Source organism: Microcebus murinus, chromosome 2, assembly GCF_040939455.1.
Source record: "Microcebus murinus isolate Inina chromosome 2, M.murinus_Inina_mat1.0, whole genome shotgun sequence".
Taxonomy (NCBI): domain Eukaryota; kingdom Metazoa; phylum Chordata; class Mammalia; order Primates; family Cheirogaleidae; genus Microcebus; species Microcebus murinus.
In genome coordinates, this window is record NC_134105.1 from 50,531,058 (window position 1) to 50,553,286 (window position 22,229).

The 22,229-nt window shown below is 41.8% G+C and overlaps 1 protein-coding gene across 1 annotated transcript in view; it reads left to right on the plus strand.

Moving 5' to 3' along the window:
- CACHD1 (cache domain containing 1) overlaps positions 1 to 21,465 on the plus strand; it is a 205,381-nt gene extending 183,916 nt beyond the window's left edge. Inside the window, exons 18-27 of the mRNA XM_012767130.2 lie at positions 1,114 to 1,213; positions 1,304 to 1,420; positions 3,713 to 3,873; positions 4,225 to 4,311; positions 5,320 to 5,436; positions 6,813 to 6,964; positions 8,247 to 8,408; positions 10,006 to 10,083; positions 10,713 to 10,814; positions 19,737 to 21,465. Coding sequence (XP_012622584.2) covers positions 1,114 to 1,213; positions 1,304 to 1,420; positions 3,713 to 3,873; positions 4,225 to 4,311; positions 5,320 to 5,436; positions 6,813 to 6,964; positions 8,247 to 8,408; positions 10,006 to 10,083; positions 10,713 to 10,814; positions 19,737 to 19,975 — 1,315 coding nt within the window. The 3' untranslated portion in view covers positions 19,976 to 21,465. The remainder of the gene's footprint in view (positions 1 to 1,113; positions 1,214 to 1,303; positions 1,421 to 3,712; positions 3,874 to 4,224; positions 4,312 to 5,319; positions 5,437 to 6,812; positions 6,965 to 8,246; positions 8,409 to 10,005; positions 10,084 to 10,712; positions 10,815 to 19,736) is intronic.
- The last annotated feature ends 764 nt before the right edge of the window (positions 21,466 to 22,229 follow it).

Sequence of the window (22,229 nt, forward strand, 5' to 3'; positions counted from 1 at the left end):
TTTGATGCGAACTTAGTCATTAAACCAAAGTCTTTGTGACATTTGCAGCTGCTTAGACTGCTCATTTTACATTTCCCTGGGAAGAGGCTCATGGAACCAAGTCTTTGCCTCCTGAATTTCAAAAGAACATGTCTGATCAAAGCAAGGACATTCCCTTGATTTAATTCAGGCTGCTTTTTAAAATAGCTTTCCTAGTTCCATCTCCTGGTCCACACTTCATGTCACTGGCTCTTATGGGGAAATGCAGGATTCCTGGCAAGCTGATATCACTAATGTAGGGTAAGGTGAAGCAGAATATAGTGTCGATTAAAGCGGTTCTAGCTTTACTTACTTAGTGTCTCTGTCAAATACAGTATACAGTAGTCCCCCCCTTATGCTCAGTCTCACTTTTCCACAGTACAGAACAATAAGATATTTTGAGAGAGACCACATTCACATTACTTTTATTACAGTATATTGTAATCGTTCTATTTTATTATTACTTTTTGTTGTTAATCTCTTATATCTAATTTACAAATTAAACTTTATCATAGGCATGTATATATAAGAAAAAAACACAGTATATGTAGGGTTCAGTACTATCTGCAATTTCAGGCATCTACGGGGGGTCTTGGGATGTATTCCCCACGGATAAGGGAAGACTACTGTATATTTTTATATGTCCCCTCAATGCTGTATTTTGTGTATGTGTATCATTGAAAGGAGAAAGTATGTGGTTTGCTTAGTTTGTCACTTTAAATACTCAAGTCTACTTCCTTTAGGATCTGCCTCCCTGGAAATAAAAATCAAACTCCCCATTCATATCTCCTTGCCAAACATCTTTGAGTCCATCTACTTGGACTGGGTCGGCACATTCTATATGAACTATGGAAGTAGCCACAGAATCAGGTGTAACTCTCACCTTTACCTATATTCCAGGTGATGCACCACCTCAAAAATAATGTATCTATCTTACCTGCCTGCCAGCATTCCTTCATTTTTTTCAATATTTATTGAGAACCTGAGATAAATGCAGTTTGTTTCAGGGCAAGCAAGATAAATGCTCTCTGAAAGCATTTTAATTTAAAAAAAAACAGCTTATATGAATGAGGGATGTCACTTGTTTTGGTACAGGTGCTTCATAATGGAGGACAGGGGTTATCTGGTGGCACATCCAACTCTCATTGACCCCAAAGGACATGCACCTGTGGAACAGCAGCACATCACCCACAAGGTATTTGTTGCAAAGCTAAGAAGCTCAGTTCTCCACCAGCCTACAGCTCATTACATGGCATATGTCTTCTGTTCTATTTGGCCTTGGTAGGAGCCCCTGGTAGCAAATGATATCCTCAACCACCCCAACTTCGTAAAGAAAAACCTGTGCAACAGCTTCAGTGACAGAACAGTCCAGAGGTTTTATAAATTCAACACTAGCCTTGTGGTAAGTTGATTCCTTAACATTTTCATTTTTCCATCCCATCATGGAAGATGAAATGGAATGATGGCTAATGTCTGAATATTATTCCTGCCTGTTTCTTCGCCTTAGAATTAGAGAATGATAGGAGGAGACAATACCTTTTAGTCCAGTTCCCAATTTGACAATTGTGGGATATAAAGCCCCAAGAAGAAAAATGAATGTTTTAAGGTCTCACAGTTGGTATTTTATTTTGGTTTTGTTTGTTTAAAGACTCACCCAGTGTAAGCCCTTTGAAATATCTGCTGAAGTCTGTTCCCACACTCTTGTATAAATATATGTGGCACCATGTGTTTCTCTCTTCCTGTCTTCTAGAGATCACTTAGTCTCTTAAATTCCTAAGGCCAAGTTAGGTCAGTTCTTGATCATCCTCCCTGTTACATGGGAACTCTCATGTAAATCATCCAAAAATAATTTCTTTTTTTAGCTTAGAATACTTTGTATAATTTGAATTGCTGCAAATTTACCTGGTTATAGTTAAAGATCTTAAGGACATTCTTATTAATTTGTAAATAATCCTAGTTAGGAGAAAACTAAAATGGGGAATGACAACTAACATTCAAAAAAAGTTATTCACAGGAAGTTTTTTTATTTGGAATAGACATTTACATCAGTCATGAAATGTATAATTAAAAATCACTTTTAAAAATGTACTAGGTTAAATTGAAAATCCTAAACTGAGTCTTAAAAAGTTGATTGCAAAAAGCAGTTGTCTGGTGAAAGAGAAGAATTTAAAAAACGAATATATTGGCCAGGCGCGGTGGCTCACACCTGTAATCTTAGCACTCTGAGAGGCCAAGGTGGGAGGATCACTTGAGGCTGGGAGCTCAAGATCAGACTGAGCAAGAGTGAGACCATGTTTCTACGAAAACTTAGCCAGTGCAGTGGCACACACCCTGTGGTCCCAGCTACTTGTGAGGCTGAGGCAGGAGGATTGCTTAAGCCCAGGAATTTGGGGTTGCAGTGAGCTATGATGACACTACTGCACTCTAGCCAAGAGCAACAAAGCAAAACTCAAAAAAAAAAAAAAATACATTAATAGAATAGAGTGTTTAAAGCAAGAGAAGTCCTTATTACCCAATCCAGACCCCATACCATTTTAAGCAGTACTCTCTTTAAAGGGGACCCTGACAAACAAGGTTGCCAGTTAAGGTTGTCATAAGAAAGTCCAGTTTATTCTATGTATCTATATCATTTGTACAATGGTTTATGGGATCTTCAGCAGATAAAGCCAGGATACTCAGAAACTTTTTAAGACAAATTTTAATTGAATATGAAATAATTGAGAAATAATAGAACAATTGAGTGCCCAAGTTATCCCCAAATGGAATTGAAGCATTTCTAGCTTTTGGAGCTGGCAAGACACTAAGCCTTTGTTATTGCTTATATTGGTATTGTAGAGGTGGGTGTCTTCCAGACACTGGAAAATTCGCATAGACCTCGAAGAACCCATTCAACACCATGATTCTCAAAGTTAGGCTCATTCTCATCATGCATAAATATAGTGTGAATGGCATGGAAATAAGCATGGGGTGAAATAATTTGCCTAGTGTATACGATATACATGCAGAAAAAATGGTTAGACACAACTCTACATTACCACTGTTGAATCTTTGGTTTTCTAATATGGTAAACAAATTTGGCAATTAAAGAAGCTTGCTATCATATTTTATTGTTATAGAATGAATAAAGAGAGTACTTGCTTTAATTGGATTGTTTAATTATTCTGGAAGCAGAAAACTGGTCTCTTAAAGGGGCTTTGGATTTTAAATAATTTTATTATTCTATGAGAAAAGTTTGTTACTCAAGGGAGGGAAATGCATGTTTCGTGGTTAATTAGGTTTGCCTTTGAGTAAATTTTAAACTATTCCTTTACAGACTATCCCTTACCTGAAAATTGTCTTTCATTGCTCCTCGAAGTTTTCTTTATGATATATTATTATGTGTTTTGAAAAAACAGATTATAAAAACAGCTATAAAAATTTATATTTGTATAATCATACATAAAAGAACATATCATATATACACAATTGTTAAATGAAAATTATCGCTGAGTGATAGGATTGTGAGTAATGTTTATTTTCCACATTTTTAACAGTGTATGTGTGCATGTGTTTATATTTTAACAGCGACTTTTGTAATCAGAAACAAAGTTTTATTTTAAGCTGTTTTCTGCAGGTGGTTGAAGGATTTTCACCCAGGTAAGGTTGAATCTTTGCATTGCCTCCTGTCACTTCTGACACCTTGGTTGTTCTGCAGGGGGACTTGACGAACCTTGTGCATGGCAGCCACTGTTCCAAATACAGACTGGCAAGGATCCCGGGAACCAATGCATTCGTTGGCATTGTCAATGAAACATGCGACTCTCTTGCCTTCTGTGCTTGCAGCATGGTGGACCGACTGTGTCTCAACTGTCACCGGTAAAAACGCGATGGGTCATATTCTCTGTTCACTGCACTCTTTCATATTTGAACAGATGCCAGGCATTTTCAAGTGGCATCTGCAAAATAAACAGAAAGTGCTGGTGTGTGTCCTAAAGAGGAAAGAAGTCCCCGTTACAAAGACATTTAGAGCTGTGCTATTCGTAACATCATTGGTCCAAAGAGCAATAGAATAAGGCCAATTGTATATTTAAACTGTTTGTTATAATTTATTTTTTACTGTCCTTTTAAACCAGCTTTGGGCTTCTTTATTTTCCTTCCCCAGTATGTGTACAATATACAGTTTGTCATTGACTTTCCATGAGGTAACTTTTTCTTTTTGCTTTTCAGAATGGAACAAAATGAATGTGAATGTCCTTGTGAGTGCCCTCTAGAGGTCAATGAGTGCACTGGCAACCTCACCAATGCAGAGAACCGGTAAAAAATATATGTTAAATATATATTTATATACATGCAGACACAAAAATACTATGGGGTCTCTTATAGATTTGGGGGGGGAGTGGGGCATACAATGATGATTCATTTTAATGATGAAACTGTTCAGTGAGCCAGATTTCAAGCTCCATAGTACCATAAAATGATGTCCACTTTGAGGTTTAAATTTTAAATGCTGTAAAAGTATTAAGAGTATATATCCTACATACAGAAAAATGTGAAAATGTTACAAGCATTTACTAAGTGCCTACCATTTATTAGGTACTTTATGCACATTAGTCATTTAGTTTTTTAATTAACCCTGAGATAAATATACAGGTGCTTTTCACATATGTGCAGGCTTGGTCGTGCATAATACAGCATTATTTATTTATATTAGTGACAGATTTTAACACCAGTTAAATAAAATTGTGATAAATCCCATCTCTAGGCCGGGCGCTGTGGCTCACGCCTGTAATCCTAGCTCTTGGGAGGCCGAGGCGGGCGGATTGCTCAAGGTCAGGAGTTCAAAACCAGCCTGAGCGAGACCCCGTCTCTACTATAAATAGAAAGAAATTAATTGGCCAACTGATATATATATAAAAAATTAGCCGGGCATGGTGGCGCATGCCTGTAGTCCCAGCTACTTGGGAGGCTGAGGCAGAAGGATCACTCGAGCCCAGGAGTTTGAGGTTGCTGTGAGCTAGGCTGACGCCACGGCACTCACTCTAGCCTGGGCAACAAAGCGAGACTCTGTCTCAAAAAAAAAAAAAAAAAAAAAAAAAAAAAAAAATCCCATCTCTAGAACTTAAGAGGGTCACGTGTATTTGCATTATTCCTATTGTACATACAGAAGAACGCATTGATGCTCAGAGTTGTTAAGTAATTGGCCCAAGGTTACTCTAAGTGGCAAAGCCAGGGCTCACCCTGAGATCTGTCAAGGACCAGGGGCATGATGAGTTTGGAATGTGGCAGCGCTGGTCCTAACCTCCAGCCTTGCTCCATGCACAGAAACCCAAGCTGCGAGGTCCACCAGGAGCCGGTGACGTACACAGCTATGGACCCTGGCCTGCAGGATGCTCTTCACCAGTGTGTCAACAGCAGGTGCAGTCAGCGGATGGAAAGTGGGTAAGCAGAGCCTAGTAATGAATAGTGATCAGTAGCCTCGTTGACCTTTTCTAGCTAATATTTATTATTCCCATTCTTGATGTTTTAAAAAGATACATCAGTTTTTCAAATCTGAAACTGATTTCCATAAGCCTTTTATCCACAGGATTAAATGTTGTCTAGTTCCCACTTATTACCACTACACAGCATTTGTACAACATGTGAGTAGTCTCATCTGTGGATGAGACAGTTTTTCTTGAAATAAAAGAAGCATGAAGGGACATGTCACAAAGAAGCAAGGCAAGGGAACGGGGATTCCAGAAACAGACCAGCAATGCAGGATCTGTGTGTGACTTCTCTTCTTTTGTTTGTGTTGCGGTAGGGCCTTGCTCTGTTACCAGGGCTAGAGTACAAGTGGCATCATCATAACTCACAGTAACCTCAAACTCCTGGGTTCAAAGGATCCTCCAGCCTCAGCCTCCCACAGTGCTAGGATTACAGGCATGAGCCACTGTGCCCAGCCTCTATATGTGAACTTTCTAAGTTCAGTAATTTTCCTTTCTTTGGAAGCAGATCTGTTTCATAGTAATTTTAAGAACTATAATAAAAACTATTTGACCCTTCTCCCTCCTCACGCCTTGGGTGGGAACAGGTGTTTTGGACTAGGCATCATGGAAATAGTGGCTGTGGTAGACTAAGTGGAGGAGGTGGGTGATTAGTTTATTGCAGCTGCAGGTCGACATTTGATTAAACAGAGTTGGTGTGTAGAAGGGGCAGCCTGCTCTACTTTTGGTGTGTACTTTAGCAAAGGAAAAATCTGGCATCGGATTGATTGATTTGGGATGTTATGCCATCACTCCAACTCAATTAAGTCTGTGAAACACTGACATTGCATACATTCTTTTAACAGAGTCATAATGCATGTATTAATTAATAATATTTTAAAGGCTTTAAGAATTAGGCAATAGGAAAATCTGTGTAACTGGCCTAGTATTCTGCAGACTAACTTGACTCTTATTTCCTTCCTTTTCTTTTTTAAATGACCACACACTTGGGAGATGGTAGGCCAAAGTCTAACAAACCTTGCAGCCATTTCCACTTAGTCTTTTAAGATGACTTTGAATAGCCCCCAATTAATTCATCATGTGTAGGTATCATAATTTAATTCACAGAGAATAGTTTTAGCTCTTTCTCTTCCAAGTTGGGGAGAGGCATAAAACAGTTACCCCCTGGCAGACTGTTGCCATTCTCCTTTTAGAAGGAAATAAACTAAAGCTCAAGACTTTCATGGCACTAGTAAGTAATGGAGATCTTGAAAGCTGTCTGAAGAACAAGCTTCTATGCTCTTTCCTGCCCCACACTGCTTTCGGGAACACCAAGCACTGTCTTTCTTGCAGGGACTGTTTTGGGGTGCTGGATTGTGAGTGGTGCATGGTGGACAGTGATGGAAAGACTCATCTGGACAAATCCTACTGTGCACCCCAGAAGGAATGCTTCGGGGGGATTGTGGGAGCCAAAAGTCCCTATGTTGATGACATGGGAGCAATAGGTATGTTTGTTGGGAACCCAGAACAATTTGATTCTTGAATACATATCTTCCCGCTTATATACTAGAATGGTTTAAAAATAATCCTCTACCCAAATTTCCTGATTCCTTTGCCAGTAGTCTTTAGTTACAAAACTGCGGCAGATAATTACCTTCGGAGCTGGCTAGATATTCTGTGCAGAGAGACTGGCCATCTGTCCTGCCAAATTCTGCAAGCCTGGGCCTCATTCCCATAAAGCTTGCTCTGAGAAATATCAGGGCTTATTTCCGCACGGCTGCGCTCCGGATTCCGTGCAGATGTGTATGCCAGCTGTCAGAAGCGCGGGGCTGGTGACGTACTGGGTGACCACCGCACATCCAGTTCCTGCTGCAGCCTTCACTGACAGCTTTTGCAAGGCAGACGGTCTTTGTAGGGCCTTGGGGTCAACAGAAGCCACAGCCACCCAATGGTGCTAGGGCAGCCTTGGATGGAGGACAAGGACACCACAGGAAAGAACACCCCTGGGATTGGTCTCCAATACCTTGAAAATACTGCCAAGGAGACTATATCCCTTTCCTGAGCTTTTTATATTTTTAGTATCTTTCTACAATTAACACCAAGTCCTAGTTCTTAGCTGGCAGTTGACTCAAATATTTAAGCCTTTAGCTAATACCTTGATTTTTAACATTTCTTACATCAGCCTGTCTAGAAGAAATTTTGAGCTCACATATTACTACTGAACCAGGTGAGACCATAGTTGAAGTGACCTGGCTCCAAGGAATCATTTTATATGCCACCTGTAGTTTCCTATCTGGAAAGTGCAAATGGCGTTTTAAAGGGAGCTCATAGGCTTTGAAATGCGGTCTGTTTGGCACATATTTATTGTACCTAGAGCCCATTATTTCAGTGGATCTGTCCGTGACCCTCCCAAGAGGCCCACGTTGCTCTTGCCTCTGCACTAGGTAACTTTTTCTGTCTCCTCAGGGAGCCGGAGCTCTGAGAACACCGGGTGCCGCATACTTAAGTAGCTCTTCTCATGTGCTCACTTGTTCTGACAGTCCTTGCCATTTGTGTTCTTGCTCTGCCTGGCAACCAACACTTGAGGACCAGGAATTAAACGAAGCCTCTACTCCCACGTTCTGGTGGGGCTTCTTGGAGAAGTGCAAGGCTTGACGGCTGTTTATCTTCCCCAACCCCCTTCCCAGGCTGTGCCTTCCCACCTCGCCACCCGCTTCCCTCCACACCGCCTACCACACTTGCGAAGTCATAATAACAAGGAGCCTCTTTTTGTCTGTTTCACTGAAGGTGATGAAGTGATCACGTTAAACATGATTAAGAGCGCCCCCGTGGGCCCCGTGGCCGGAGGGATCATGGGGTGCATCATGGTCCTGGTCCTCGCCGTGTACGCCTACCGCCACCAGATCCACCGCCGGAGTCATCAGCACATGTCTCCTCTCGCTGCCCAAGGTGAGCTCCGAGTGAATCCACAGCTCCTTCGGGAGGTAGCCGCCTCCCTGAGGTTGTTCTGAGGCTGGAAGAATAGGGCCAGTTGTGTAAGCCATTGTGGAGTTGTAAGAACAGCACTGCACTTTCAGCTTCCGTGGAGTCGTTTCGGCAGTCCCCAGGGTCCCCAAAGCCTGATGTCTTCTTGAGTGCCTAAAAACCCTGCATGTTCCATTTTGATTCCCCAGAAAAATCCCTGGATCCTCTCTCTGCTTACCAGCATTAGCCTGCAGTGGCCTCTGCCCCTGTCATAAGCCAGTCAGGGACGCTGGGATGCCGAGGGGGGAATTTGTCAGATGTCCTGCTCTTGCAGTTGCAAAAAGATGGACGCATCAAAGACACCCCAGATCACTATTGGTGAGAATACACATCTGTTCTGATGCAGCCGCCTTTAGATAGTGCGAATAAACACACATTGGAATAATCACATCTCTTAAAACAGCATAAGTAGTCAAAGCCAAGTACAAAATGATTAATCTCTAACCATGGCCTCCATACCGAGAGTTTTAGTGTGGCATCTGTACTCATTTGCAGAGAACAAAACCATTTAATGGTCACCGCAGTCCTTCCTGTAGCCCCAGCCCCCAGGGATATGTTAACCTGACCTTTATGGAGATAAGGTTAACACATCTTTCTTCCTGGACTCTTAGCTCTCACCCTTGCAGGCAGTAATGACAGGTTGATGTTGGAATGTTTCACTCTGGCCACCCTCCTGAAGAGGGATTGTGGGGTAATATTGCCCGATTTAGTAACAGGGATAATCTCGAAGTGCTTTCCCCTTGGCAAGATCGGGCTAGACTAAGGATGACCATCATCCAGCATTACCTTACCCCTGGCCTTTTAGAAAGAAGCCTTTGTAACATCGTTTTATCAACACAGTCAGTCACGGTTTCGACCTCTCTCCTTCTGTTTCTATACTTGAGCAGACGATTAAAGATCTGTTGTCCTCAGTTACTTTCTTTCCTCCTCTTTCTTCAGAAATGAGTTTCAGGTGCCTTCTTTTTTTTTTTTTTTTTTTTTTTTGAGACAGAGTCTCGCTTTGTTGCCCAGGCTAGAGTGATTGCCGTGGCGTCAGCCTAGCTCACAGCAACCTCAAACTCCTGGGCTCCAGTGATCCTTCTGCCTCAGCCTCCCGGGTAGCTGGGACTACAGGCATGCGCCACCATGCCCGGCTAATTTTTTTATATATATATCAGTTGGCCAATTAATTTCTTTCTATTTATAGTAGAGACGGGGTCTCGCTCTTGCTCAGGCTGGTTTTGAACTCCTGACCTTGAGCAATCCGCCCGCCTCGGCCTCCCAAGAGCTAGGATTACAGGCGTGAGCCACAGCGCCCGGCCTCAGGTGCCTTCTTGATTGTTCACTTCTTGCTTTGCTTTGGATTCCTGCTCCCTCCTGCTTTAAAAAAAAAATGGGGGCATCAGTTCACTCTTTCCAAGATAGGATTCATTCTTGATGGAATGCTGTCACCCAGCCATCAAACGAGCACCCAGCAGGGTATTAAAGGGGATGATTTTGTTTGATTAAATAGTCATGTTTCTCTCTTTTTAATGATGGGTAGAAATGTCAGTGCGTATGTCCAACCTGGAGAATGACAGAGATGAAAGGGACGACGACAGCCACGAAGACAGAGGCATCAGTGAGTACTCAGCTGCCTCACTGCAGAATGTGTCAGCAGGAGGCTGATCCTAAATAAATATTCCTTCTTATATCCTTTTGGCTTGTATTAAAATTTAAGAAGCTTTGACACGGTGGGCGTTTCTTTTCTCTTCCTTTTTCGTTAGGAATAAGTGTAGGTCTTTGTTTTAGAAAATCTCAAAAGATACTAGGGTGTTATTTTGTGCCTTAAGTATTTTGGCCCAAAACAGATCACCCTTTCCTTCCTTTCTCTTCCTCGTTACTTTCCAGCATAGTATTTAAGAAAGGGAAGTTTCAGGTATGCATTTTTTTAAGACTTTAAATAGTATATACAGCTGGGGGGTGGAAAGGAGAGGATTTTCTTTATTAAAAGAGAGTTCCACTAATGTTGAGTTACCCTTGCCTTCACCTTCCTAGAGCATAGCATGTTATTAAGTAATTAATTACCTCTCACTCTACCGGTTCTAAAATCAGCTCCCCTGATACTCAGAATTTTTTAAAAATTACTTATTCTAGCACTCCAAAGACTAACTCCCCCAACATGTGAATAAGCCCACTCAGAGCAAATGTGCTTGTAACGATAAAGATGCTGGCATAAGAGTGACAATGACTGTCCTTGACTTCCCACAGTCAGCAACACTCGGTTTATAGCTGCGGTCATCGAACGGCACGCACACAGTCCAGAAAGGAGGCGGCGCTACTGGGGCCGATCGGGAACAGAAAGTGATCACGGTGAGAGCCAACATCCTGTGTTTGGAGACCTAAGGGACCTGGTGTGTCCCCGTGGGATGGTGCCCACACCTCCCTCCCTCTCTCTTTCCTGTTCTGTGTTTAAGTAAACTATAAGAGCCCAAGGGCAGTTTTGCTTATGTCCACCACTCCCGGTCACAAGCCGGATGACCTGTGGGCACACAGATGGCTTCCAAGTGTTTCTCCTTGAAGAAGAATTCGTATTGTCTGAGCGGAAGCTGCTTACTCGCCCACTCGACTGTCAATAGAGTCGGCATCCTCTTACGCCCTGCCATCATGTGTGGGTTGGCAAACATCAGCATCAGTAAGAGCTTTCCCAGGCACGTCCCCTTGGGGCATGAGAAGAATCTGTGCTGTCCTCTAGAATTCTCCGGCCCCGACCTTGGCCTTGTCTGGGAGGCGCAGAAATGGCTTCACCAAAGAAACAAGATTGGCACTGAGCCTTGAGGAATGATTAAAGAAAAGTTAGGGGCAAAGGATGTGATAGGCAAAAAGATAGCTGTGCATGCAGGCATGGAGTTGTATAGAGTACCTATGAGATGCTCAGGATGGGTCAGGCTGAATTATGAAGAGATGCCAAGTGCTAAGGTCTCAGGAAGTCTGCGTGCTTCTCTCCTCGGTGTTCATGTTGTCTACTGTTACAAAGAGCAAATGTAACCTAGTCTGTAAGCATCATAGTCTGTGTTGTCGTAGCTCCACAAAAATATAAACAGGTATGGTAGGACTTTTCCTGTCATCATCAAATCTTTTCATTTTTTTTAAGATAGCTCTCTAATTTTCCAGAAATCATTACTTTCCTCCTAGAATCAGGTCTTTTTGTTAATGCATAAATAATATATTTAATCTTTTTTGACTTAGCTTCTTCTATACCTTTCCTGGAAAAAAAAAAAAAAGTCTTCAAATAGTGTGCTCCCACACCTGTGCTAAAAAATGCAGGGGTAGATACTCCTCAAAGCAACTGATGTTACCGTTTTCACTACAGCTGAGTATTCAAACTCTGTCTGGAAAACAAGAAAAGCTAAAGCTCACTTTTATAAATTGGAGATTGTTAATTTGGGCTTTGAGTGACAGTGTTCCCACCAACTAAATAGAAACTTTGGGTTTCTATGGAGAGCCAAAACAGAACTTAAATTTTTTTTTTAGTTTCTTTGACTTTCTGGCTTTTTTCCCTGAAAAACCTTTGAACCTGCATAAATTCCTGCTGCCAAGCAGTCCTGTGCTTTCCCCTTTGAATAATGAAACAGGTTTGAGGCTACTAAAGTTCAACAGCAATAATTTCTTATTCAGCAGAACTACTGAATCCTTTTTCTCTCTCCCCCAATAGAAATTGCATCAGTACCAAATTGGGATTCTGGGTGACATTTACGATGTTCCATTAGCCTTTCCCGTTGTCTTAGTAAAATGGCAGATGAAGCAACAGCTTAGATGAAAGGAATGGTGCAGTGTCAGTATCTGAAAACCAAGGAATCCAGCTAAGGGCTTGGTTCCTTTCATTTTTCACAATAATTGGATCCCTATTATCCCCAAGGAATGAAAAATGGTGGGGTTTTTTGTGCAGACAGAATGCAACACCAAAAGAAGGGGAAGGCATTGACATTGCACGTATTTCAAATGGATCATAAAATCAATAGAATTTAACTGCATGTTTTCATCCCTTAAAAACCTGTACATGGGTCACTAAAAATGGTGGCATCAAGTTAATGTCCCTGTGATGCCTGGAGGCGAAGCTGTACATATTGAAGGAGGAAATCTAATTGTCCTGTCAACACGTTTCTTGCTTATCTGTGTATCCTCCTACTTGGTGCATGTATTGGGCTTCTGGTGTGTTCTGTTATGCACCAAATTAACAGCATCTCACATATACCACGGGGGTTCCACGGATTACAATGGAGCTGAAAAATTTTCTCTTGCCCGGTGACATCTTGATGATTCTGACCCTATCTATATAGTCCTAGGCCAACGTGTGCGCTTGTCTTCGATTTTAACCAGAACGTTTAAAAACTAAAAATGAAAAATTTGTAAAATAGGAAAAAGCTTATAACATAAGGATATAATGAAAGAGAATATTTTTGTACAACTGTACAATGCGTTTGTGTTTTAAGCTACTTGCCATTGTGAAAGAGTCAAAACTTAAAAAATTGGAAAGTTTTTGGTTAGCTAAGGTAAATTTATTATTGAAGAAAGAAAAGACTTTTATATAAATCGAGCGTAGCCTCAACGTGCAGCGTTCAAACAGTCTGCAGTAGTGAGCAGTCGTGTCCTGGGCCTTCACGTTCACTCAGCACTCGCTCACTGACATACCCAGAGCAACTTAAGCCCTGCAAGGTCCGTTCATGGTAAGTGCCCTATACAGGTGTATGATTTTTTTAATCTTTTACACTATATTTTTACTGTACCTTTTCTTTACTGAGATATATTTAGATATACAAATACTTGCCATGGTGTGGCAGCTGCCCACAGCACTCAGCTCAGTACCATGCTGCACAGGTTTGTAGCCTGGGAGCAAGAGGCTACACCATATAGCCCAGGTGTGCAGTAGGCCATACTGTCAAGGTCTGTATAAGCGCATTATGATGTTTGCACAATGATAAAAGCAGCAAAGGATGCTTTCCTTACAACATATCCCTGTCCTTAAGCAACACATGACTGTAGTAAGCACCGTGGAGGGCGTTAGAGATGGGAGACTTGTCTGTTCACAAGGCAGGTGGCACAGGGGAAGAGCTAAGGAGGGTAGAGTCAAGCCAAGCTCACTTTGAATCCCAATTCTCCCTCTTTTTTTTTTTTTTTTTTTTTTTAATCTATTGCAACCTGAAGTGAGCTACTTTGGACCTCAGTTTTCTAATACTTAAAGGAGGATTAAAAATTCCTACCTGGTAAAGTTGTTGTGAGGATTAAATGAAATGACCTGTGGCAGGCTTGGAGCTCAGGGTTGACTTGCCTACCTCCATGCCCACCCTGCCCTGCAGGAATTTACAATGTAGGAGGAAACTATAAATGAATGCATGTATCTGTAAGATGATAAACGGTAGAATGTGATAGCTTCCTTAAGGAGTGGAACAAAGAAGGCGGGGGCAGGATAGTTCACCTTCATCTGCAGGGAAAAGCCCATGGAGGAACCTGGCACTGACTGGCCCGTGGACTGGTGGGATGGGCGTGCTGTGGTTCTGTGCTACCCAGTGAGCGTATTTCTGTGTGAGTCCTTGGGTGTGACACCCCAAAGGAAACTCAAAAGAATAAAAAAATGTAAGTGTATAAACTGCTGAACAGCCTAGCTTTCATGGTATGGTTCAGAGTTGTGATGTTCCTAGAATTAAAACTGAATGTTACCAAACTAATCTTGGAAATTTTAGGCTGTGGTTCTATTTAGAAATAGCTTATATAACCAAGAGAGTTTTGTGATTCTTTTCTTCTTTTTTGGTTTGTTTCTTTAGAGACAGGGTCTTACTCTGTCACCACGGCTTGAATGCAGTGGCACTATTATAGCTCACTGCAACCTCAAACTCCTGGGTTCACACAATCCTCTCACCTCAGCCTCTGGAGTAGCTAGGACTACAGGTGCACACCACCATGCCTGGCTAATTTTTTTTTTATATTTATTTTTTAATTTAGCGACAGGGTCTCATTATGCTGCCCAAGCTGGTCTCGAACCCCTGGCCTCAAGCCATCATCTTTCCTCGGCCTCCCAAAGCACTGGGATAACAGACCTGAGCCACCAAGCCTGGCCAGAGTTTTGTATTTCAAAGGAATCTGATTTTAACTTTTGTATCTTAAAAGAAAAACTACTCAAATTGAGAGTGTTTTTTGAAAAGTAGAATCATTTTGCTCAATATTCTAAGATCGCTTAGATGATTGTTATTCAGCCAAGTGTTACACTCACAAGTGGAGGTTAGGAACAATCACTGTCTGCATATACTTTTAACTGTGTATCTGCTTTGTTCATTATTTCTCTTAAAATTTTCACGTTCTGTCTAATCATATACTGGCTTACTTTCAAGTTAAAAAGCAAGAAAATATATTTGCTCCTTGTGAATTTATATTTTGGTCACTATCTTATTAGAAACTTTATGCAAACGTATATTAGCAACTTTTTTCTTCTTTGAAAAGGGGAATTTCCCCCTAGTTCTTGGCAAATTCCAAAAGACTTAAAACGGAAATAAAAGGCAAACGCAAAACCTTGAAAACCTGATTGAAAACCGTGTAGGTCAACGTAAGACCATTTTCTGGTGCTGTGCAAATATTCTCCTGCAGTTACTGTCTATGGCCACGAGATGGTGAGCGAGTCCCCAGAGGGGACCTAATGTCCTTACAATCAAGAGAGGTTTCTTAGGAACCATCAGATAAATACTTAAGCAGAATGTCAAAGAACAAAAACCTAATCTTGGCTCTTCTGTTCTTTAGGGACTCCTGGCCTCCTTCCTAAAACCTATTTCTCGCTTGAGATTGTCTTTGCAGACGATTTGCTATGCCAGCCTTTATAGTAAAGAAACTTTTCCTTTGAATGTGTTTGCAGGTATCTTTTGTGTTTCAAATAGTGTTTCTTCCTCCATGAGTCAGGGACCACCACTGTCTTAATTCATCACTGCTCCCAGTGCTCCACAGAACTGCCTGGCACTGAGTAAACAATTAATGTGCTGAATGAGGAAATGTGTTTATCTCTCCTGCCTCTCCACAACTTGCCTTCCTTAGTTATGGAAATAAGAGCAAATTACAGAGGGATTGAGCAATAGTATCATAGTGAGAAAAGGTAAATGGAGTGGCCTTAGTATGAGGGTTTTACTCTGCTGTGGTTCTTATCAGAAAGCAGTAGCAGAAGACCTGGGGGTGCCCCCCCCCCCCCGAGTTGCCTTGGAGACAACTGCACCTTCACTGTCACCCTGGGTCACCCGGACCTGTGACCCGCCAAGCTAAGAGCGTCAGTGAACACTCCCAGAAGCTCTGGGCAGGGCCCAGTGAATCCTAGAGCCGTCTTCATTATTAGATGAGACTAGTGAATGTCATACCAGGCCAAGCCACAGATAACTTAAAAAACAGAAAAATTCACTGATGCAATTGCTTGGGGAATACAGTATGGGGGGGGGCGTTGCTTTTGTTTGTAAGTGCCTGCTTTGTGTGAAGTACTGTGTTACATCCTGGGAGTATAAAGATAAACACGTGCCTGTGATTTATGAAAGAATTTGCTAATAGACAGATGGCCTTGTTTTTATTATAACAGGCTAACATCTAAGACCGAGATGTGCGCAGAATGCCGTGTAAGCGCACAGAAGGGGCACCAGCCCCGTGTGGGCTGTGGGCTGGAGGCGGTGGGGGGAGCAGGTTGGGAAGGTTTCCCAGAGAAGACCTTCAAAGCGAGGCTTGAGGCCCAGCAGCAAGATGAGGGACAGTGGGGGACGAGCCAAGCAGCAGGGCCCCCATGAAGTGAATCTAATGCCTCAAGTGTTAAAATGAATTGTCAGTTAGTGTGGGTGCTTGTAAATGAGCAGAGACGGGAGGTGTTTGAATAATCAACACAGATGCTGGGACTTTGCTAAAATCCTGCTTTCTACTTTCATCCTTTGCACGAATAGCATAAGGTGGTTTAAGCGTACACAGCACTTTGTAACTGAGGTCTGGGAGCCTGGCACCCAATCTCACATTCTAGACCTAGCACTGCCACAGCTGAGAAACTTCCTATGGCTCCTGGTGTCATAATCTCGGGTAAAGGCTTCACTATTTCCCTAGGCTCTGAACTGAGAAAACTCGACCTTATCCAAGGGTGTCAGCCTCCCTGGCATCTTCACCAGGCAGGTCCATTTGGTCACCAGATCCAGCCTACTCTGTTGAACAGTCTCTTGAAGCCGGCTACTTGCTCCATTTCCAAACACTGCAACTGTCCCTCTTTCAGGTCCCCACTGTCTCCTCGAAGCCCATGCTCCTGCCTCCTGTCCTCTAAGTTTCTGATCCCACCTTCCTTCTGTCCACCCTCATCAATGCCACCTTTGCCCATTTCTAGATCCTAGCTCAGAGCTCTGACCAGCTTCTGGGGTGAGGAGTGTTGTTTTGTTTTGGGTTTTGTCATTTATTTCATTTTTGAGACAGGGTCTCACTCTGTTGCCTGGGCTAGAGTGCAGTGGCATCGTCATAGCTCACTGCAGCCTCAAACCCCAGAGCTCAAGCGATCCTCCTGTCTCAGCCTCTCGAGTTGCTAGGACTACAGGTATGCACTACCACACCTGGCTAATTTTCCTATTTTTTTAGAGACAAGGTCTCACTATGTTGTTCAGGCTGGTTTCAAACTCCTGGCCTCCAGTTATCCTCCTGCCTCAGCCTCCTAAAACACTGGGATTATAGGCATGAGCCACAGCGCCCAGCTAACCTACCAGCCTTCTTGATCTGGTCTTAGCCTATCTGCACAGCACCATCTCCCACTGCCCCTCCCCAACACCAAGCTTTCGCCATTCCCAAAACCCTTCAGAGTCTGCCAAGCTATTGTGTCATTGCCTGTGCTTCTGCCCTGCTGGGAGTACCTCTCCACTCCTTTATTAGTCTGGTGAGCCCCTTTCTCCCATGAAGGCCACCTCCTCCAGGATCTAGACCAAGTTCACCAGCTTTGGGATTCCTTTTGATGCGCCTGTTTGAGTGTAGGGGTGTTTCCCACTCTTGCCTGTGTACAAGGGAGCTGAGGGCACACCCTTCCCTTTTTCTGTTCTACCTGGCACCAAGAAGGCACTCAGTCATGTTAGACACACATGTCAGTGAACTCTCCCTCTTCTGCCCTGACTTCTCAGATGACACTTCTGAGTTTCTGGCTAGACCTCTCCACCAATGTGACCCCAAAGACTCTCAAAATCGAGATGCATAAAATCAAAATTTGTTTTCTCTCCTGAAGCTCGAGGTCTCTGTGTCTCCCTCTCTCATCATCCTAACTTGAAGTTATTGTCACCTTTAACCACCCCTTACCTCCCATAATCACCCACATCTGATGGTTTACCAACTGCTGTTGCTTCCATCCGAGATAGCTTTTAAATCTGTCCAATCCCACTGAGTTAGTTTAAATTCTTCATCTCTCATCTGGGCTGTTGTAATAACCTTATGACAAGCCCCTCACCCTGCCCCGCTTCCCTTTCATTCACCTTCCAAACTGCCACCAGAACTCTCTGAACAAGAACTGATCACGCCATTTTGGGGTCTATTCAAAATCATGTAGTCTGTCTCCATTTTTTAACCTTTGGTGTGGGCTTTATGATCTGACTTGAACTTTCCTTTCTGCCTTCCACCTGCCCTATTCTTCAGCTACCTGCTAGCATTTATCTGAGCCACGTGCTCCAGGAATGGCCTTTATTTCCACATCTCTGTGGCTGTGTTCATCTTGTTCCTTTGTTCCTGTCCACTTACCAAGTACCTATTCATCCAGGTAAGCCTAACTAAAATATGAGTTCTTCTGTGAAGCTTCCTCATTCCCCCAGCCAGAATTAGTTATTCCCTCCTCTGGATATCAATTATATCGCAATTATAGCATTTACCCTTATCTGCATTAAAGGAAGACTCGCTTTGTGAACATCTGTCTCATACTCACTTGTTAAGTTATTAAGAAGACATCTCTTATTCATGTTTCCTCATCTCCCCCTCCAGCACCGTAACTGTCTTCAATAAGTGAATAATTGAATGACCTATGTTTGTACTTTTTTCATTTCTCAAACACTAGCTTTTGTATTCTTTGTGCAGGCACCAGGTTTTCATTTTTGTGTTTCCTCCTACCACAGTGACTTGTACATGGTAGATGCCCAATAAGTATTTGTGAATTGGACGGACAGTTAAATAATTCTATCATTTGAATAATGTTTCATTGAGGTCAGGGAACTGCCTTTTTCATTTTTGCACAAAGCATACCATTGCAACCAGAAACTACTCCTGCTTGGCTATATGCAAGCACATCAATTTTGCAACCGCGAATGTGACTAGCACAACCCACAAGTGAGTGCTGATTGATGCTAACTGTAGATGCAGTGGAAATATTAATGAGCTGTCGCTTCTCAAACCATTTAAACAAGATTTTTGCAATATTTAAAAACATGCCAGGGTTCTTAGAATGGAATCCTTTGATCAACAAGGGCATTTTCCTTTGAAACATGTATTACTTAGAATACCAAAAGAAATTAATGTTTAAATACAATGAGCCAGCTTACACAGGGAATAGTTCATTCCTTCTCTAGTTGCTGTGGGTATATGTAGAGTTAGTGTTTCCTTAGGCACTAAAACTTTGGGCAAGTTCCATAACCTTTCAGATCATCATGTCCCTCACTTATAAAATGGATGTTATAATACATGGGTCATTGATACGCAAGAGTTACCTAATACAGTTGTCTGCTGTGGAGCAGGTTTGCAGGTGATGATGACAGTTTTTTGAGGTTTAGTTTTTGTTCTTGTTGTGGCATGACACTGAGGCATTTTTGAAGCCTAAATTTCCCCACCATCCCTTAACTGATTGGAGTACTGTTTGGATCTTTTTCTTAAAGCTGCTTGATTTTTGGATTTCTTTGATATAAGAAATAATCTTAGGGAGAAGTGTAGGAGGATAGTTCTCCAAACCAAGTATCAGTGGTGGCTATCTATGGATGATGGGGTGTGGAGTGATTTTTGTGGTTTGGGGATTTGGGGTGAGGGTTCTTATATTTACTTTTTTCTCCTCTATACTCTCTCAATTGTATAAAATGATTATGTATTTATTGTGTAGTTGTTTTGAGGGAGGAAAAAACAGTTATCTCTAGATCTCTTTAAAAATAAATTGTTTTAACATCTGACAGTCTGCAAATGTTTGCGCCCATGTATCCCAAAGATAGGAACATCTCCCAGTGCCCTAGAAATTGTAATGAACTCTCTCTGCATCTTGAAGCTGTCAGCTATGTGTTTGTTTTGTTCCTTTTCTAGGTTACAGCACCATGAGCCCACAGGAAGACAGTGAAAATCCTCCGTGTAACAATGACCCTTTGTCAGCCGGGGTTGATGTGGGGAACCACGATGAGGACTTAGACCTGGACACCCCCCCTCAGACTGCTGCCCTACTAAGTCACAAGTTCCACCACTACCGGTCACACCACCCCACTCTTCATCACAGCCACCACTTACAGGCAGCCGTGACGGTACACACTGTCGACGCGGAGTGCTAACAATCTCCTCACCTCCACGAGAAGATGGGATGTGGGAGACACAGAATGTTCTGGAAAGCAAAAGAACCAGCTTAAGTCCCACAGCAAGAGACCCTCTCCCCCTTGTGTTTGTGCTTTGTCCAGAGTGGTTTAACTCATTTCCTGCCTGTCAACATGTTTAAAAATGAGGGAAACAACAACAAAACTCACGTTTGTGAAGACGTGAAGCTGGTTCTGAAATGGAGGGGAAATAAGCCTGATTAATGAACCTGCCATAACACTAATGGAACGGAACGGAAGGCGAACCTCCAAACATAGAGACGAAACCTATAAATGAAGCTGAGCCAGAGGAATGTTCCAAGGAGCCAGAAACATTCAGCTCTCCTTAACTGGAAGAGAGAACAGTCTTCTCAACCAGAGACTGGGAACGTGGCACATCCGGATATAAACGTGTGCTTTGAATATTTCACTTTGTTTCTTAGCGGTACCTAGATACCACGATTGCTGTATGGAACTCATGTTAAGCTCTAGATGATGCATCTCAAAATTTCTAAGTAAAGGATTATTTTTCTACTATTTATTGAACTTTCAAACATTCTCAGACTTTGGGGAAAAGAAAAGGAAACACATGAGAAGTTTTCAGCAATTATCCCTAGCTGTTTTGTGTGTGATGAAGTGGTTCTTTGATTAGGAGTTCTATTTCTTATTTAACTGGTGTCATCCCACTGCCCCACTCCACAAAATGGGAAAATGAAGAAATCTTTCTCTCTACCTTGTTTACATCATTTCATGGGAACACATCTTTGTTTGTAATGCAGTATTCTTTCTCTGTGTTTGACAGAGGTGGGGAAGGGCAGAAGAATCCGAGACATTTTAAAAGAAATGTTATGTTTCTCTATAACTCATTTCCACTCCCATACAATGCTATTCTTAGGTTTCTACGAAACCTAATATTACAACTCCAGCCTTTCAGCTGAAGGAGGGTTGGATTTATTCTCCTTGTTTTAGAGACTTTATAAATGTCCCAGTTTTGACTCTCAGAACATTAAATGTACAAGGGAAGAAGTTGTTGTTTTTTTTTTTAATTGTGAAAGTTTGGTTCTTAATTAAAGATTTCTTTTGAAGTCATAGTTAAAAGCTGCTGCCAGTTATCCAAGGAGTTATTCACCAAACTGCTTTGTGATTTATACAGAGAATAATCAAATCTGGCTACTATAACATGGGGCATCGTAATTTTAAAGTAGTGTTCTAATTACAGTGATGTATTTTAGATTCACATTTTGTGATTCAAATATGTTATAAAGACATTCTTGCACCGTGTGTGGTAAATCTCCGTTTATATGTAGTTGGAAAAAATTCACTGAATAATGTTTTAATGATAGGGTATTATGATACAATGTAAAAAAAATTGGTTCTTCAGCAGTACAGAAAGTAAACTATATATGTGCTATCAGGAAACCCCTTCATACTGTGTATAAAATTGCAGTCTAGTGAAATAAACTGTATGCAACAGACCATCCTAGTGGCCACAGTGATTTATTATGGTACCATTTTTCATGTCTCCAGGCAAGTGACGTTCACTCTGTAACCTAGCAAGTCAATTGCTGAACTGGAAGTAGGCCTTCTTCCAATGCCACGGCTAACTCCAGGGGCTTCTTGGCCATCTCAAACATGCAAAAGAACGTAAGGATATAATGGAATAAAATAAAAAGCAAACATTTAAAACTGTCTAGAATGTAGCTGCCTCTTCCAAATCTGCATCATTAAAAATAAATGATTATTCTGTAACTACTGGAAGGATTGAATGAGTGTCCTGTCTTCCCAGAAAATTAAACTTCTCCGTGGGATACTGGTTTTTTTCCTAAAGTTGAGAACCTCAATTGATGCTAAGAAACTAGCTTCATGATTGAGGAGGGGGGTGGAGTGGAAACTGGGTGTTTTCAAGAAAAGAATCACAAAATGTAGAGCTTGAAAATGAAATGGGTACCGTCAAACACAGTAATAAATGCATTTTGTGTCTTTTGTGATAAGACTCTCTAGTATCCTGAACTTTAGGGGAAAGTAATTGAATGCTTATACCTGAACAAAAAAACCCTGAGTTTTAAAGATCTTATAAAATAAGGCATACAGATTTGTGAAGTTTTGATCTTCTGAGTTATCTTTTATAATCTTCTCCAAGCATTACATATAATGTTGTTTAAACATTTGTTGTTGCTGCTTGCTGTTTAAAAGGAACAGTGTGGTTTTGGAAACTTTTTCTCCTGGTGCCTAATAT